Here is a 17,341-nt window from a genome sequence, read left to right on the forward strand (position 1 = left end):
TTGCAGGCCACAGATCCTCATCCACTCACTCTTGTAATAGACCCATAACCTCTGACTCAGTTACTGAAGTCCTCAAATCATGATTTAAAGACTTCAGGTTACACAGAATCTGCCATTTACACTAGTATAATATCCGCAGAGACATTCACACACTACCAGTGTTGGATTCTGAGTGTTCTGTTCGGTTGGGTCAATTACAGTCCATCACTGGTAGAGTGTGTGTGCGTATGTCACTGCAATTTAATAGATAGGCATAAATGTGCTCGCTTCAGTCTCATGTGGCATGGGCTTCAGCATGTACTAACTGCATTAATACATATCCAGGGGGCTTTTACTCTGATTGCTAGCCAGTGCTGAAGCCCATGCCACCATGTGTCCGCTATTATTACCTGTGCTAGCTAGATTAAAACTAAACCTTCACTTGCAGTGAGGACATACTTAGAGACATACACACACTACCAGTGATGAACTCTGATTGCCCAACCAAACAGAACAATTTAGGTTATTAATATACTGCAAATGCATTTTTCTACCTGATATAAATCCCGGTGACACAGAAATCAACTGGAATTTTTAGAGTGATTTCATTGGGATCCGGACTTAGTCTTATGCATGTAAAACTACTTTGTAAAATGGGTACTTATTAAAGCACTTTACATATATTCTATATACTATGTCTCCAACTCAGTCTTTCCAAAATAACTTCTCCCTTTTCCTCCTTAACCCACTGCTCTGCATCCTTCTCTGTAACAACTGATGACTCCACTATCATCATTGTAGCTCAGATCACAACTCTAGTACATCCTTTGACTCTTCCTTTCCCCATGTGCAGTTCCTTAAAATAAAAAATATATGGAGATATACCTATCTCATAGAACTGGAAGGGACCCTGAAAGGTCATCGAGTCCAGCCCCCTGCCTTCATTAGCAGGACCAAGTACTGATTTTACCCCAGCTCCCTAAGTGGCCCCCCTCAAGGATTAAACTCACAACCCTGGGTTTAGCAGGCCAATGCTTAAACCACTGAGCTATCCCTCCCCTTCCTTGCTAAGTTGTGTCACTCCTTCCCCCTCAGTTTCACCAAAATCTCCTCTTCTCTCTGTCCCCGATCTTAAAAACCTTTATTAATGCTTTGCTCACCTCTAGTCTTCACTATTGTAACCTTCTCCTTTCTTCTCTTCCCTCTCCTCATTCCAGTCTATCCAAAATGACAGTGCATTCTTGGCCTTGTGCCTTCTATCATGCAGCCCTTCCTGTGCTTGGAACAGTTTCTCGCTTCAGTTCACTAAGCCAATTTTCCCAAGAATCCTTTCTTCCTTCATTTTACAAACGGTCTCTCCTAGCTCGCCTTTCCCTGAACAGTTGTCCATATCATGTCTTGTGTGCAACTTCCTGTCTGTCTTACATTACGAGTTCTGACTTGTTTTGCAAAGAGCTGTTTAAATTTACCATATACATTATTTCTGTTAAGGATGATAGGAAAGTATGATAAACTGATGGGTAAGATGATTAAACCAAGGCACAGAAAGGTTAAGTAAGTCCTCTAATGTTACAGTCCAACTTAGTGGCCCAATCAGGAGTAACTGGAGTGTATTTTTCCTGGTCAGTGCTTTAACCAGTAAACCATACTCTCCTGTTTTTTTAATGCTGTAATATTTTATATTTTGCTTTTAAAACTAGTTATTTCTTTGTGCTAGGTGTGTGTCTATTATGAAGAGTGGAATTTGCTCAGCCAATGTCTGTAGCTATTACTGTGCTGCTTGCAAGGTGAGCTAGAAATGCTATTGAAGTTCACTTGAGTAGCAAGGTTGCTTCAAGTTATATCTCAGACCTCCACAGAAAGTTCAAACGGTCTTAAAGGTTCTAGATTCCTAGTAGTAAATTCTTTCAGGTATGCTGACTTGTTTGTAACACCATATTGGGTATTTATTTACATGTATAATACATTACATCGCTATCAACAGTCTGTGGGAATTATGATATGAAATAGAACACCTAGTTTAGGTTGTTGGATCTAAATGTTAATGTTGAATAGTTCACCAACTAATTAATATTTTAATAGTCCAATGAACAACATGATCTGGGCTATGGAATTTTTTCCCAAAAGGATGATTTTTCTTTGGCTTTTGAACTTTTAAAACAATTTGAAACAGGACAGATCCTAATAATTATGAGCAATATGGTAAAAAAAAAAGTGTAAGATAACATTAATTGAATGCATGGTGATATACAGACGTATAGTTGAAGATTTAACATGTCAGTGAAAAACTGTATTTTATCCCAATCCTTTGGTTAGCTCTGTGTATGAGCTTGAATACTACCAGTTTTGACCACCAGGTGGTACCCAGGGTTTATACATTTCTTTCTATTCTCTCTTTTGGTGTTTCTTAATCAGTACAAACAGGAAACACTGGTAACAGACTGCGAAAGGTGGTTAGAGGTGAACCTTGTTCCTCAGCTTAGTTCTCAGATCCATCTACGGAAACTGCCACAAGAACTGCTACAGAAAGTGCTCAGATCTCCCAGGTCAGACTGATGTGCCGTTCATTGCTTTCTGGCCATGCAAATATTCTTTACTCCCTATGCACACCCCACAATGAATACCTGTCCACAATGAATCAAGTACTCAGTGAACCTTTCTAATAAATATTACTTTGTTGCCCTAACCTGTAAAGGAAAATACCTATTGAGCATGCAGTTCAAGTTGATAACTAAGACTTCCCTTCAGATTTAAAAGCATTCTTGCAGGCTTGGAAATACTGTGTTGTTACACATAATATCTGCTATGTAGTGGTGTTTGTCAGAGAAAAAATTATGATGGCCGTAAAACAGAAAACTTCTGGTGAGGTTAATATTAGTTTCGTTTCAAAACAACATGTGGATTGGCAAAAAGGTTCAGAATATGAACAGTCTGGCGTGCTAAACTCTTTGCTCCTAAGAACTCCTCTGTCTTATGTAGATGGGCATATTTCCCTTGTGTGATGTTTCTCTGGACCAAAATCCCACCTGGTAATTGCTATTATGAAGAGAAGTGAGGAATAAAATCTAATGATTTTACAATTAAAAATAAGCAAATAATGCCATAGTCTACTCATCATAGGGGACAAATTAGTGTCGGTTTATGTGATAAAGAGCTTTCCATCTCCTGGCATGTATCTGTCCGCAGGATATCTAATGATGGTTTGGTGCTCTATGTATGTGAAATGAGAAGATATCACTCCACTGCTTGGTGTCCCTAGGTTCATGTTATAATGAAAGTGGCATGATGAATCAAAGATTCTCCTTTCCCTGTAACTTGGAACTCTCCTTTCTGTAATACCTGGATTCCAGATGCATAGTTAGTGCTGTGTATGAAATACAGAATACGTAGCCTTACTCCTCCTACAATACTTACCAGTCTCGCTTTAGCTTCCAAGACCTCTCTCCTATATTTCCCTACATCTCTGGTGCTAACACACACCACAACTGCAGCTCATTCTCTACACTCTCTTCCAAGTTGTCAGTCCTCCTTATCAGATCTCATACTCTTATGCCCAGTAGGCAAGTTACTTTGTAGTTCTCACGCTATGACTCCTCACAAAGCCAGCTATTTCTTTTTTCCTTCTAATGCTCAAATCATCTGCCACCACACCCTGCCCCTCCCTAATGCACAGGCACTTTATGCATAAAATAGAAACTAATTGCTTTCATGGAGGAAAACATGTCTTAATAATTCAGGAAAGTAACAATTTCCTAATAACTGGAAGGATACAGTTGTGAATAGTATAACGTGATAGGTATTTGATTTTAATAGGCGGGTCTGACTGAGCTGTGCATTGAACTGGAACTCAGGTATTTTGTGCCCACTTGTGCTCTAGGGCGATTTAATTCTAGAATAAAAAGGACAACTCAGAATACTGGGATAAGGAAGGAATTTTTCTCTGTCCCTCCCCCCCGCTGCCCAACAATCACCTTACTCCATTATATAATACTGTCACACAAAGAATGAAATTCACTTTTCTTTCATATGGCCTGAGGAAGTCAGCTTTACAGAGGGGAAGCATGCTAAGGGCAAATTCTGTTTTCTTAGCCTGCGAGAAATGTGTGAGTTTGATAGGCTGGAATAGTGTAACCCTTCTGCCTGATGGCATTATGGCCAGTCAGTCAGCCTGGCCCCATCACCATCTTTCACACTAACAATATGGAACTAGAGGGGAGACCCCCTCCCACTGGTAGACAAGATGTGAAAGATGACTTTAGGCTTAACTGTAATGGACCCATTGCACCAGGTTGAATGTCATCCAACAGTAAGTGAAGTATTTAAGTCTGATGCCTTACCTTGATGCTTCGGGCACTGACTACTATCTCATACTGGGAGCAGATAGGTCATTAGACTGATCTACAGTAATTCTTATGCTGCAAAATTCAGTTTAAATGTGAAGTATTGTTATTTTCCAAATATCTCTAGAAACCTAATCTATAAATCCGTTCCTCATGCTCTTCAATTGTAATTTTAAGTAATCTCTGGCATTTATTCTTTTCCTTAGATGACAATACAAGCAATCCATACCAACCTGTTGTTCATATATCATTTCTTCCTGGCAGGTTGTTTACATTCAATGAATTCCACCTCCTGAAAACAACTCTTTGTTGGACCTACCTACAGCTAAACCCCAGGGTTCAGATAATACCATCTCATGAAACAATCCTAATGTACTTTAGCAGGTAACAGAGTGAATATCTGAGTAAAACGAAGTCCTTTCAATCAACATTATGGTGGAACACAAACATTACTTTGTAATATAACTTCCTGTGCCTCCTGGAATTAGTCCTTAAATAAGAATCCATTGCAGAATGCATATTTTCAATTAATCTTTAAATGTTGGGGCAAAAAATGATAGAACTTTGTTTCTCATATGGTAATTATAGTACATACATGCACTTTACTTGGCATAGTATCACAAACATGGTACTGTACTAGTCTTGTACAGGCAAATTATCTCAAGATCCAAAATTAATTACAATGTAACTTAAATCATATTTGGGGTGCTATAAAAGTAATAAATGCTACAATAGTAATAATTCTAAATAATAATATTTAGAAAACAGAAGCAGTGTAATTATGAACATGCATTGGAATGTAATTGGCACTCTACATGTTCTTTAAATACATCCTACTCATAATGAAGTATAATAGTCTGCAGTTAGTATTAAAGAATGAACTGCCACACATTAACATTTTGGTCCTCGTACCCAGGCTTTTATGTTCTTTGCCATCAGAACTCAATTGTAATAAACCCTGATGTGACACTTACTTACAGGCTGTAAACATACATAACTAAATCGGTTGAAATCAATCTGTCAGTGGCTCTGCTGCTAGAAGCTAAATTGGAACTCTGTTTATTTCCACCATTGTGGTTTGCTGAATTGGTGTTTTGACTGAATATCATTAATGGATCTAGATTCACCCCTGCTGGTGTTAGGGGCTAGCAGGAGTAGCTGTGCCCTCCCTTGAAAGATTGACTTTCAAGGGAGGGCAGGCAGCATGTAGTATAATTATTAGCATTTTTCATGTAGAGATCTCAAAGCACTTTATAGAAGGGTAAGTAGCATTATTCCCATTTTATAAATGAGAAAACTGATACAGGGGGAGATTTCCCTGTGGTCACACAAGCCATGGATAGCAACAGAGATATACTTATCTCCTGATTCCCCATTCTGTGTCCTATCCAGTAGATCTCTTCGCCACACACTTCTGTTGGGAGGGTTTGATGATGTGTACTAACCCCACACAGGGCCTGAAGAGGTTAAGGGGAACCTGTGGTCGCAATCAGTCTCTCCCCGCTGCACCAGCAGTAGGTGTCAAGTTTGGAGGGAGGAGTTAAGAAGGCTGAGCCTGGCTCCGCTGGGCCCTTACCAGGGAGGAGAGCAGGTGCCTGGCTCTCACTCAGTGAGAGAAGGCTGGCCAGAGTCACGGAGCTGAGCTGAACTAAGGGCAGATAGAGGATCCCTGAAGGAAGGTAAGTCTGAAACGGGGAGCTTAAGGCAGTTGGGGAAAAAACAGGGAAGAAGTGAGTCTGCCTAGGACTTTGCCTGCTGGTGGAGAGGACTGCAGGGAGCAGGAAGATTCCTACTGAGTCAGGCAGTGCATGAGAGGGATTTGGAGAAAACTCCTCCAGCAGAACCATCTGGATAGCAGAACCTGCTAAGAAGCCCTGAAGTGAGCTGGTGGAAAAGGAATAGAGAGAGCAGAGTTGATAGACTGTGAGCCGGGTAAGAGACCGAGGCAAAGGTCCAAGACAGGGCAAGGTAGGAAGTGGTCTGGGAAGGCCTCCTGAATTCTGAACTGGGCTTCTCCTTGCTCTGGCCTGTGTTGGCCCTCAAGAGGCCATTAGCTGGAGCACAGTGTGTTCTAGCTACATGTCCCTTCCTCTCCTATCTCCTGGGCCACCTTTGATATGCCTCCTGCATCAAAAACTCCATGGGGGTCTGGTATAGAGCCATTATGTCAATTCAGTGCTGGGTGGTGAACCCCTCTAGGACAGGAGGATTCTGTGAGGGCCACAAGCATAGGGCAGAACCTGACCCTTTTTCCTTAGTTTGCTTGTGTTCTTGTTTAAAACCAGTGTACTTAAGGATTCTTTTTTAAGATGATCCTCATGAGACATTATTTCCTATGAGTCATGAACACCATAAAGTAATTACTCTTTGGCTCAGAGTTGTATTCCCATGCCTGGAATCAACATTTTTGCAGTGAGAGATAGGAAATGAGCTGAAATTGTGGATGATTTCATTATTTACTAGTTTGACCTGAGATGTGTCTGTGTAGAAATTAGTGGGTAATGCATGATTAAAGTGACTCAAGGTGCTAAATCTGAAGTTTTTAATAAGCTAAGAGTTTTCTCTGTTATGTCACATACATTAATATATACATATGTTTTACTTTGAGCATAATTTTACATTTTATCAGGCCTATTTATTTGATTAATTTCATGCTCAAACTGTATTCTGAGTGGATTTAAATGTATATTTTGAATTTAAATCACTGTCTCATCATAGCATTCTTTATGCATTTGGATTTTTATGCTATGATCTGACATAGCATATTGATATCTGACATTTTGAGAGAGAACATGATGTATTTATTATAGTTTTAACATCAAATAATGCACATACAACAGTACTGGCACTAAGGGCTGTCAGAGTCAGGTTCTAATAAAAAAAACAAGTTCCAGATCGCAGGGAGATCAAATGTGGCCAGACTTTGCAACCAAACCCTGATGCAACAACAGGAGTCAAAAACCAAGAAGCAACAAGGAGACTTATATCACAAGACAGTGGAAAAACATGCACGGGCCAAAAAAAAAAAAAAGGCTAAGAATAGCAGACGAGAAGAGCAATATGTAAAACCTTTCACATTAGCCATGGTTTTTAGGGGGTATTTACTGTAGTAATTGGAAGGTGCTTTATTATAGTTTCCATTGATAGTGGTAGGTACAGATATTCTAGACATTGTTACGCACATATTTATATAGGTCCCAGTTCACCACATCCTATGTAAATATAAACTTCCACTGAAGTCAGTGGAACTCTATGAAGTTATGATGTGCATCTCTTTACAGGATCAGCATTATAGTTTCCACAACTGTTCCCCATCTGTTCAGGGCAGCCCGGGTTAGGCTGGGACCTGATATATAACACTGACCCACCCACCCCCATTTTGCACCCACAAATAACTGCAGAATCACGAGCAGAGTTGATTGCAAGAAAAAATGATGTCTCTCAGATGTCTCCTGATATGTATTCAGATCAGGAGGTACTTATCCAACTACTATCATTTACTCCCGCAATTAATTTCATCCATGAATTTCTACCCTTAATTAGATACAAGTGCAAAATGGAATGCTGGTTTTAAAATCAGGCCCATGTTCGACATGTATTATTGTGACAGTACTATGCTAGCTGTAGCACCCCGGGCACTCAAGTTGCTGCAGCACAGAGAAGGCTGCAGACTTAATTGAAGCCAATCAATTGTTTCTAGTGGTAACTTGGTGGTAACTGCTGGGCTAATGAGACAATTAGCTCAGTAAAGGGGAGCGTATGGCCTTGTCTACACTAATGCTGTACGACGATGTAAGTTACGCTTGTTATGTTATGTAAATTTAAAGCGATTTAAAGTGGTGTATACACCGCGCTATGTGGATGGGAGACGCTCTCCCATTGACTTAGCTTCTGCCTCTCCTTGAGGTGGATTAATTAAGTTGACAGGAGAGTGCTCTCCCATTGACTTATCACGTCTTCACCAGACCTGCTAAATCGATGCCACTGCAGTGGCACCGATTTAGTCCACAGTGAAGATTAGCCCTATGTAATTGGGAGGAATAGGAAGTAAGGAGAAGCTCAGAGCGTTAGCTTGGGTGGAGGAGAGAAGATGTATGGAAGGCTCCTGCTGATGTATACCTGTGCTATGTCCTGTCCTGTTGGGAAACAGAGGATTAAAGGTGCATGTAGTGGAAAAGAAACAGAAGGTGTGTTTGTGTGACTGAGACCACAAAAACAGGCGAGGCAGCACTGCTCACTGGACAGTTGAAGAAGAGCCTTAACAATGATCAAAACAAAGTTTAAACATCATATTGAATATTCCTGTCTCCATATATTAAAGCATCTTTGGCTTGAAGAGCTAGCACTTAATCTAGAGTAAATCAGTGTACCTCCATTGATTTATATGCTGCTACACCAGCTAAGGATCTATCCCCATGTGTTCAATCTATGGGTACAGTGAGCACCACAACAGGTACAGTAGGGGAAACAACACAGTGGATAAAACTAAGAGCCTTGTGCCAATCTCATTTACTGTCGTATAAATCAGGAGTAACTCCATAGATAGAACCAATGGATCATACTTTGTATTTATGCCAGTGAAAGTGAGATCAGAATCCAATCCTGAATGTGTTGTCTACACCACTTGAAAGTCATTTTCTAAAATGAGATGTTGACATTTTATTCTATTATGAAACAGATGCTTCCGCCAAATTTGTTTGGATAGAACTCGCTCTAGCACTTTAGCCAATAAAAACAAATTAGAAAATGATGGATAGCTTTTTAAATCCTTCAGATTTATTAATTTTGAACTAGAATAAGTGTAGACAGCTCTTAACCTGTGCAAGGACTCCTTGCCAGATGTTTAGGAAAAAGCCAGTGATTTTATTAATTACTGCAGGATGCATGACACATCTGAGCCCAAAAAGTCTCTCTCATGGCAGCAGTCACCTCGGGGTGGGCGGTAAGGAGGGAAAGAGAGAAGTCAATTTCCCAGAATTAAATTATATGCAACAGTGGTTTGGGGTGTTTTTACATACAAAAAAGGAAAAACTAAAATTGTCATTAAAAAATGCTTCCTCTTGAGGAAAGGGAAATTTGAACAATGTTTTTATCCCAGTCATCCTATAAGTTCAAAAGATGAAATAATACTTCCCATCATAAACTGGGTTTGAAGATATATATATATTTTTAAATTACAGTTGGAATTTCTGATTCAGTCCTCTGAGGCCACGCTGGTAATTGCAAGCTTTGTTTTCAAGAGAAGGGTAGAGGATTTATCTTTGCTGTGCTATTGCGCACATAGACAAGGAAGGAAGAGGATACACAACATAGGGCAGGATTTAGCAATATATATCTGTTGTTGCTAGGTCTCACAAATTTATTGTACATCTCACAATATTTGATATGTGGTTAAAGCCCTAGCTCCTAAAGGCAAGTGATGTGAGAATCTCATTCTTAAAAAAAAAAAAAAAAAAAAAGAGAGAGAAAGTTAAGTTTTTTAGCCCTCATGATTACAGAGAAGAGCCTGAAAACCTGAACCAAGTGTACCCTAAGGCTCAGAAAACCGAAGGTAAATACAAAGAACTCCCAAATTATTTTTGTTAACTCTCCTGATTTTGAAGACAATCTCAAGAGTTTGGGGGCCTGACTCATGATTTTTGAATGCTTGGGGTCAGCTATAGGGTATGTGCAATTAGTATAAGAACTATGTCTACTAACACCCAGTTTTAGGTAGGCCATGTCTTTTTTGGAACTTGTGCTTTGGCTCTCAGCAAGTGGGACTGCAAGTACTTTGAACAACGGGAGACTCTCCTTAGAGATGTAGAACTAGTTCACATCAGTAGGGGAAAGTTTTAATGTTCACTTTACAGCAACTAGGCATGTGCACAACTGCCTATTTATGGTACGATGTAGTGGAGAATCAAACCTTAAGGGTACAATCTTGATCCCATTGAAAGGAATGACAAAACTCCCATCCATCTATCTAAAATATTTCTGGGATGTCCATCACCATAGTATCAGAGCACCTGTAAAGAACAAGCTTTATCTCCGTGAGAGGAAGTTAAGATTGATTAAGACTGCTGAAGTCATGCATTTTTTAGTGAAAATTTTCACTATTTGGTTTAGTTTTCTTTTGAGGCTTTGGGGTAGTTTTTATTTTTCCCTTTGTAATATGAGGATGTGAAAAGCCCAGTACACCCAACACTTCATACTTTTGAAACCAAGAACAGAGCTGGTTATACATTGTTGGCAAGAAAGAAAAAATATTTTACACCTGTATAGTTACTTTTTTTCTCCCCAAGTTTCCTCCCCAAAGCTGTTTCAATGGTCACTTGCACATATGCACAGTGGTCACCACTGACCATTTACCAATTGTTAGCACACAGGCCTCCTGATTCATACTGAGAAAATAAGGCAATCGGCTAGTTATCGTAGGTGCCTGTACACGAATGCAAGAAGTCTGGGAAACAAGCAGGAAGAACTGGAAGTCCTGGCACAGTCAAGGAACTATGATGTGATTGGAATAACAGAGACTTGGTGGGGTAACTCACATGACTGGAGCACTGTCATGCAGGGTATAAACTGTTCAGGAAGGACAGGCGGGGGAGAAAAGGTGGAGGAGTTGCACTGTATGTAAGGGAACGGTATGATTGCTCAGAGCTCCAGTATGAAGCTGGAGAAAAGCCTGTTGAGTGTCTTTGGGTTAAGTTTAGAGGCGAGAGCAACAAGGGTGATGTTGTGGTGGGCATCTGCTATAGACCACCAGGCCAGGAGGATGAGTTAGACGAGGCTTTCTTCAGACAACTAACAGAAGTTTCCAGATCACAGGCCCTGGTTCTCATGGGGGACTTCAATCACCCTGACATCTGCTGGGAGAGCAATACAGCAGTGCACAGACAATCCAGGAAGTTTTTGGAGAGTGTTGGGGACAACTTCCTGGTGCAGGTGCTGGAAGAACCAACTAGGGGCCGTGCTCCTCTTGACCTGCTGCTCACAAACAGGGAAGAATTGGTAGGAGAAGTAGAAGTGGGTGGCAACCTGGGCAGCAGTGACCATGAAATGGTCGAGTTCAGGATCCTGACAAAAGGAGGAAAGGAGAGCAGCAGACTATGGACCTTGGACTTCAGAAAAGCAGACTTTGATTCCCTCAGGGAACTGATGGGCAGGATCCCTTGGGAGGCTAATATGAGGGGGAAAGGAGTCCAGGAGAGCTGGCTGTATTTTAAAGAAACCTTATTGATGGTGTAGGAACAAACCATCCTGATGTGCAGAAAGAATAGCAAAGCTGGCAGGCGACCAGCTTGGCTTAACAGAGAAATCTTCGGTGAGCTTAAACACAAAAAGGAAGCTTACAAGAAGTAGAAACTTGAACAGGTGACTAGGGAGGAGTATCAAAAATATTGCTTGAGCATGCAGGGGTGGCCAAAGCACAATTGGAGTTGCAGCTAGCAAGAGATGTGAAGGGTAACAAGAAGGGTTTCTACAGGTATGTTAGCAACAAGAAGGTGGTCATGGAAAGTGTGGGACCCTTACTGAATGGGGGAGGCAACCTAGTGACAGATGATGTGGAAAAAGCTGAAGTTCTCAATGCTTTTTTTGCCTTGGTCTTCTCAGACAAGGTCAGCTCCCAGACTGCTGCACTGGGCAGCACAATATGGGGAGGAGGTGAACAGCCCTCAGTGGTGAAAGAACAGGTTAAGGACTATTTAGAAAAGCTGGACATGCACAAGTCCATGGATCCGGATCTAATGCATCTGCGGGTGCTGAGGGAGTTGGCTGTGATTGCAGAGCCATTGGTCATTATCTTTGAAAACACCTAGCGATTGGGGGAGGACTTGGACAATTGGAAAAAGGCAAATTTAGTGCCCATCTTTAAAAAAGGGAAGAAGGAGAATCCGGGGAACTACAGACCGGTCAGCCTCACCTCAGTCCCCGGAAAAATCATGGAGCAGGTCCTCAAGGAATCCATTTTGAAGCAGTTGGAGGAGAGGAAGGTGATCAGGAACAGTCAACATGGATTCACCAAGGGCAAGTCATGCCTGACCAACCTGATTGCCTTCTATGATGAGATAACTGGCTCTGTGGATATGAGGAAAGTGGTGGACGTGATATATCTTGACTTTAACAAAGCTTTTGATATGGTCTCCCACAGTATGCTTGCCAGCAAATTAAAAAAGTATTTATTGGATGAATGGACTATAAGGTGGATAGAAAGCTGGCTAGATTGTCAGGCTCAATGGGTAGTGATCAACGGCTCAATGTCTAGTTGGCAGCCGATATCAAGCGGAGTGCCCCAGGGGTCGGTCCTGGGGCCGGTTTTGTTCAACATTTTCATTAATGATCTGGATGATGGGATGGATTGCACCCTCAGCAAGTCTGCGGATGACTCTAAGCTGAGGGGAGAGGAAGATACGCTGGAGGGTAGGGATAGGGTCCAGAGTGACCTAGACAAATTGGAGGATTGGGCCAAAAGAAATCTGATGAAGTTCAGCAAGGACAAGTGCAGAGTCCTGCACTTAGGATAGAAGAATCCCATACACTGCTACAGGCTGGGGACTGACTGGCTAAGCGGCAGTTCTGCAGAAAAGGACTTTGGGATTACAGTGGACGAGAAGCTGGATATGAGTCAGCAGTGTGCCCTTGTTGCCAAGAAGGCTAACGGCATATTGGGCTGCATTAGTAGGAGCATTGCCGGCAGATCGAGGGAAGTGATTATTCCCCTCTATTCAGCACTAGTGAGGCCACATCTGGAGTACTGCATCCAGTTTTGGTCCCCCCACTACAAAAAGGATGTGGACAAATTGGAGAGAGTCCAGCGGAGGGCAACAAAAATGATTAGGGGGCTGGGGCACATGACTTACGAGGAGAGGCTGAGGGAACTGGGCTTATTTAGTCTGCAGAAGAGAAGAGTGAGGGGGGATTTGATAGCAGCCTTCAACTACCTGAAGGGGGGTTCCAAAGAGGATGGAGCTAGGCTGTTCAAAGTGGTGGCAGATAGCAGAACAAGGAGCAATGGTCTCAAGTTTCAATGGGGGAGGTCTAGGTTGGATATTAGGAAAAACTATTTCACTAGGAGGGTGGTGAAGCACTGGAATGGGTTACCTAGGGAGGTCATGGAATCTCCATCCTTAGAGGTTGTTAAGGCCCGGCTTAACAAAGCCCTGGCTGGGATGATTTAGTTGGGGTCAGTCCTGCTTTGAGCAGGGGGTTGGACTAGATGACCTCCTAAGGTCTCTTCCAACCCTAATCTTCTATGATTCTATGCCAGCATTTTAGCACCCTTCCCCCATCCCTTCACAACTCAGCTCCTGTTTTCTTACTTTGTGTTGCCTTCTTACCTTCTTCCATCTCTGGTGATTTTAGCAGATAGCAGGGTCTCTTCTGTGTCTTAGGTCTGCTGCCCCTCACTCCACAATGGGCTTTGGTGGAGAGGAAATAAGTGGTCTGCCACCAAGGGTTACAGCAGGAAACAGCACAGAGCTTCTCCCTACTACTGCAGCCAACTGAAGAAGTTTTGGGATACAGACATGCCCCACAAGACTTTGTGACCTCACTGTTCAGGCCTACGGAAAACATGCTCGTTTTTTCTCACTAGTATGTCAAAAACACACAAATTGCAGCCCCTCCTGCTGAGAAAAATCGAAATGGGCTTCTCAGCACATGGGATGACTCAGCCAATCAGAAAATAGAAGGAATACCTTGTGACTTCAGCCACGTGCATAATTCCAGTTCAAAACTCACATTTCAAATTCACTGTGTATATTTTGCTGATAATCAGATAATGCAAAATATTTTGTGCCCAATTTCAATAATTTTTGTGCCCTAATATGACAGCCAGGAATTCCCCAGGGTGCAGCATAGTTGGTCCTCCACCACCCCCTCAATATGGAGGACATGTTAGGGGTTATCCCCACAGCACAAGACGCTTAGGTGTTACTAACAGCCAGCATAAGTGAGAACCAGTCCTGAGGCTGCATCCCCTCAAATGGGAGATTGCAGGGGTAACTTTAAATGACCGTTGTTCCCCACCCCCAGATGCTGTGCTGAGCACAGCTCAGCTACTCTGAGGATCTGCTCTACGTGGGTAAGGGAGCTTCATTAAATCAAAAGCAAGCCCATTTTACATCTTTTACATTTTGCATCAGATATTTCACCCAGCTCTAGAATATACTGTAAAATTATAAACTATTCAACCATGCTTTAGGAGCAAAACTATATATAGCTTGTGCAAGTGATTTTTCAGGAAATGAAATCTGACTTCTCTGCCTCACTCCTGAACAAAGCCTTATGACCTTCCACTTCCTTTTCAGAGCATTAGTAATATATATAAACGCATATACATTTGCTGCTCTACTCTGACTTTCTGTCCCCTGTGAAAACTGGGAAAAATACAGAATTTTCACATTTGGTTTCCTTTCGTAAAGCCAATTGTTGATTATAAGCAGGTTTGCTATAAATGCAGCACTGGATGCTTTAGATATTATATTACACACAAAAAAACCCCTATTGTAACCTTATTACTCCTGGGGGAATTCTGCACTACGGGGTTAGGGGAGCTGAGTTCGGGCAGGGGGAGGGGTGCCCCGTTGCAGTGGGGTCCAGGCCAGGGTGTGAGGCCCCTGACACGCCTGGGGCCAGGCCGGGCCACCCCACCCCAGCCATGCCTGGGTCTGGGCCAGGCTGGGCCACCCTGGCCGTGCCTGGGCCTGGGCTGGGCCAAGCCGCCCCTGGGTCCGGGCGCCCCGGCCATGGCTGGGTCCATGCCACCCGGCCGCAGCAGGTTGGGGGCTGGGCTAGGTTGGGGAGAGGGGTGTCCCTCCCCCAGGCATGGCAGGTCCCCAGACGGGTTCCCTTAGCACCCGCACGGTGCTAAATAGGCTGCTGCATGGCCGCGCAGCGTACAGGGAACTTAGCCCAGGAGTACTTAATGTTGTTTTAAAGTCAAGCACTCGAGTTAGGAAATGAAAGAATTAAAGTTGTCTTCCATCTCAATTTCACCCCCTTATGCAATATGACAGTCTTTAATTACAAGATCACATACTATATTTTCCACAAGGCCCATGCCTCATTCAATGCACAGAATGGATGGTCCTCTCTTAGTGATCAAGTATACAATTTTTTTGCTTTATCTGCATTGTTTACTGTGTGGCCCCAGGCTTTATTTACTGCACACTATCCAAATCGTGTGCTGAAAACAGAATGATTAACTTCGTCATGGGCTTTATTCCTCATGGGCTTTTCAGATTACTCTGCATTTTATAACCATTTATATGTTCAAAACATAGCTTCCATTTACTTCAGTTGCCGTTGTGAGTGGTCAGGACTTCTGCAAATCAAGTCCTAGAATATCAAGTAAGGTACTCAAAAAAGTGAAAAGTTTGGTGTAACCGACTTGCCTAGACAGAGGTAGGATACATCCATTTCTCCAGGACAACAGTCAACTTCTTTAAGCATGAGATTATCCCTTTTCTTCCTGCAGTCCCCTGCCTGATTCACAACACAATATCCAACTTCTCCAACCAATGATGAAGGGGTCCTACAGTCTCCTTTATTACACAACCATTATTCGTTCCAAAGCAGGTTCATCCTATGCACTGAATGAGTCAGGAGTCCTGTAGAAAAAAAAAGTATATGATCATGTGATTAATGACTGTATCTGAATGCATATTCACAAGGGGCCAGATTAAGGTTGCACAGGCAACCTTAATCCTGGCATTTCCTAACTTTTGAGTGCTTCACTTTGCAATGCTAACAATCTTTTAACATAGGTTTTTGTGTGTAATTTCATAATTTTTTTAAGCAACCTGATAATCCCCCCAGAAATTCCATCATGTGGCATCATATTGACCCCCACATGGTTCATCAGCATGGTTGGAACCTTTAGATCTACCACACTGACCTCTGCTACTTGAGCTAATGGAGTAACTGATACCAGTAGTAGGTTGTCATCCTGCATATGAACTACAACTAGAGCAGAATAGGACACTTTGCCAGTGAGTTTTATAGATATTTGCTGACAGCAAAGCAATGGTGAGACTCAGGAATCTTGGGTTCCATTCCAGGCGCGGGAAGGGAGTTTGCTTTAATTGGCAGATTCTTCTGCTCGTTTTCCCTAAGCTTGACCCCTTTTGTCTCCACAGTAGGTTAGGCAGCCCAAACCATACTGCCAGTGGCCAGAATCAATGTAGCAGCATTTATCGCCGGGCCCATAGGTGCTGGAACTAAGGCTGCAGCACACCTGGCTAGAAGTGGTTTCCATTATATACTGGATTTAGAGTTTGGTTCAATGGCTCTCAGCACCCCCACTATAAAAATTGTTCCAGTACCCCTGGCCACACCTCCTCTTGGCCCTGCGGTGTGTGGAGGAGGCCTAGTAAATAAACCTACAGTTATTCTTCCCAAATGGAATCCAGGGCTTTTCTGGACCCCTTATGCTGCCACACAGTTTAAGGAGTTATAGCAGAAAGGAGAATCCTTCCCCTGCAGTTGCATTCTTTGCAATGCTGAAGGTTAGACTGCTGTCAAATATGTCAATGGAGAGCAATCTATGGAAATGTGAATTACATAAGAAAGAGCCTTTCCCCCTTGCCAGATGTTGATTTGCTTCAGCAGTCTAACCTTCAGCATTGCAAAGAATGCAACTGCAGGTCTGAAGGACACTGTTTGCAACTGCAACAACTCATAAAAGGAAACATAGGGGAAAAGGCATTTTGTCTTATCAAATACCATCTAAGTGATGTGAGTAAATTAGTGAACACTTGGCAGCTTTGTTTAGGATACAGTCTGCATAGGACTGTATTCTTCCAGCTTGGCAAGGAATTTATCTTGAAGTGCCTAATTCCTATTAATCATTACATAACATAAGTTGTTAGACATTATATCTCTCTCTCTCTCCTGTGGCTCTCAGCACAACACTGGGGGTTGTGAAGAGGACAGTGCAGGGCCATTTACGTTGGGTCTGTGCTGCTCCTGTGCTGAGGGAATCCTCCCTCAGCCCCTTGAGACTGATTAATGGTCCTTCTGTGCCCTCAGAGTGGTTA

At 42.4% G+C, this 17,341-nt stretch overlaps 1 protein-coding gene across 1 annotated transcript in view; it reads left to right on the forward strand.

Moving 5' to 3' along the window:
- BTBD16 (BTB domain containing 16) overlaps positions 1-17,341 on the forward strand; it is a 43,869-nt gene that overhangs the window by 15,818 nt on the left and 10,710 nt on the right. Inside the window, exons 9-11 of the mRNA XM_065407589.1 lie at positions 1,697-1,766; positions 2,395-2,525; positions 4,584-4,703. Of these exons, the coding sequence (XP_065263661.1) occupies positions 1,697-1,766; positions 2,395-2,525; positions 4,584-4,703 (321 nt within the window). The remainder of the gene's footprint in view (positions 1-1,696; positions 1,767-2,394; positions 2,526-4,583; positions 4,704-17,341) is intronic.

This window comes from Emys orbicularis, chromosome 7, assembly GCF_028017835.1.
Source record: "Emys orbicularis isolate rEmyOrb1 chromosome 7, rEmyOrb1.hap1, whole genome shotgun sequence".
NCBI classification, from domain to species: Eukaryota; Metazoa; Chordata; order Testudines; family Emydidae; genus Emys; species Emys orbicularis.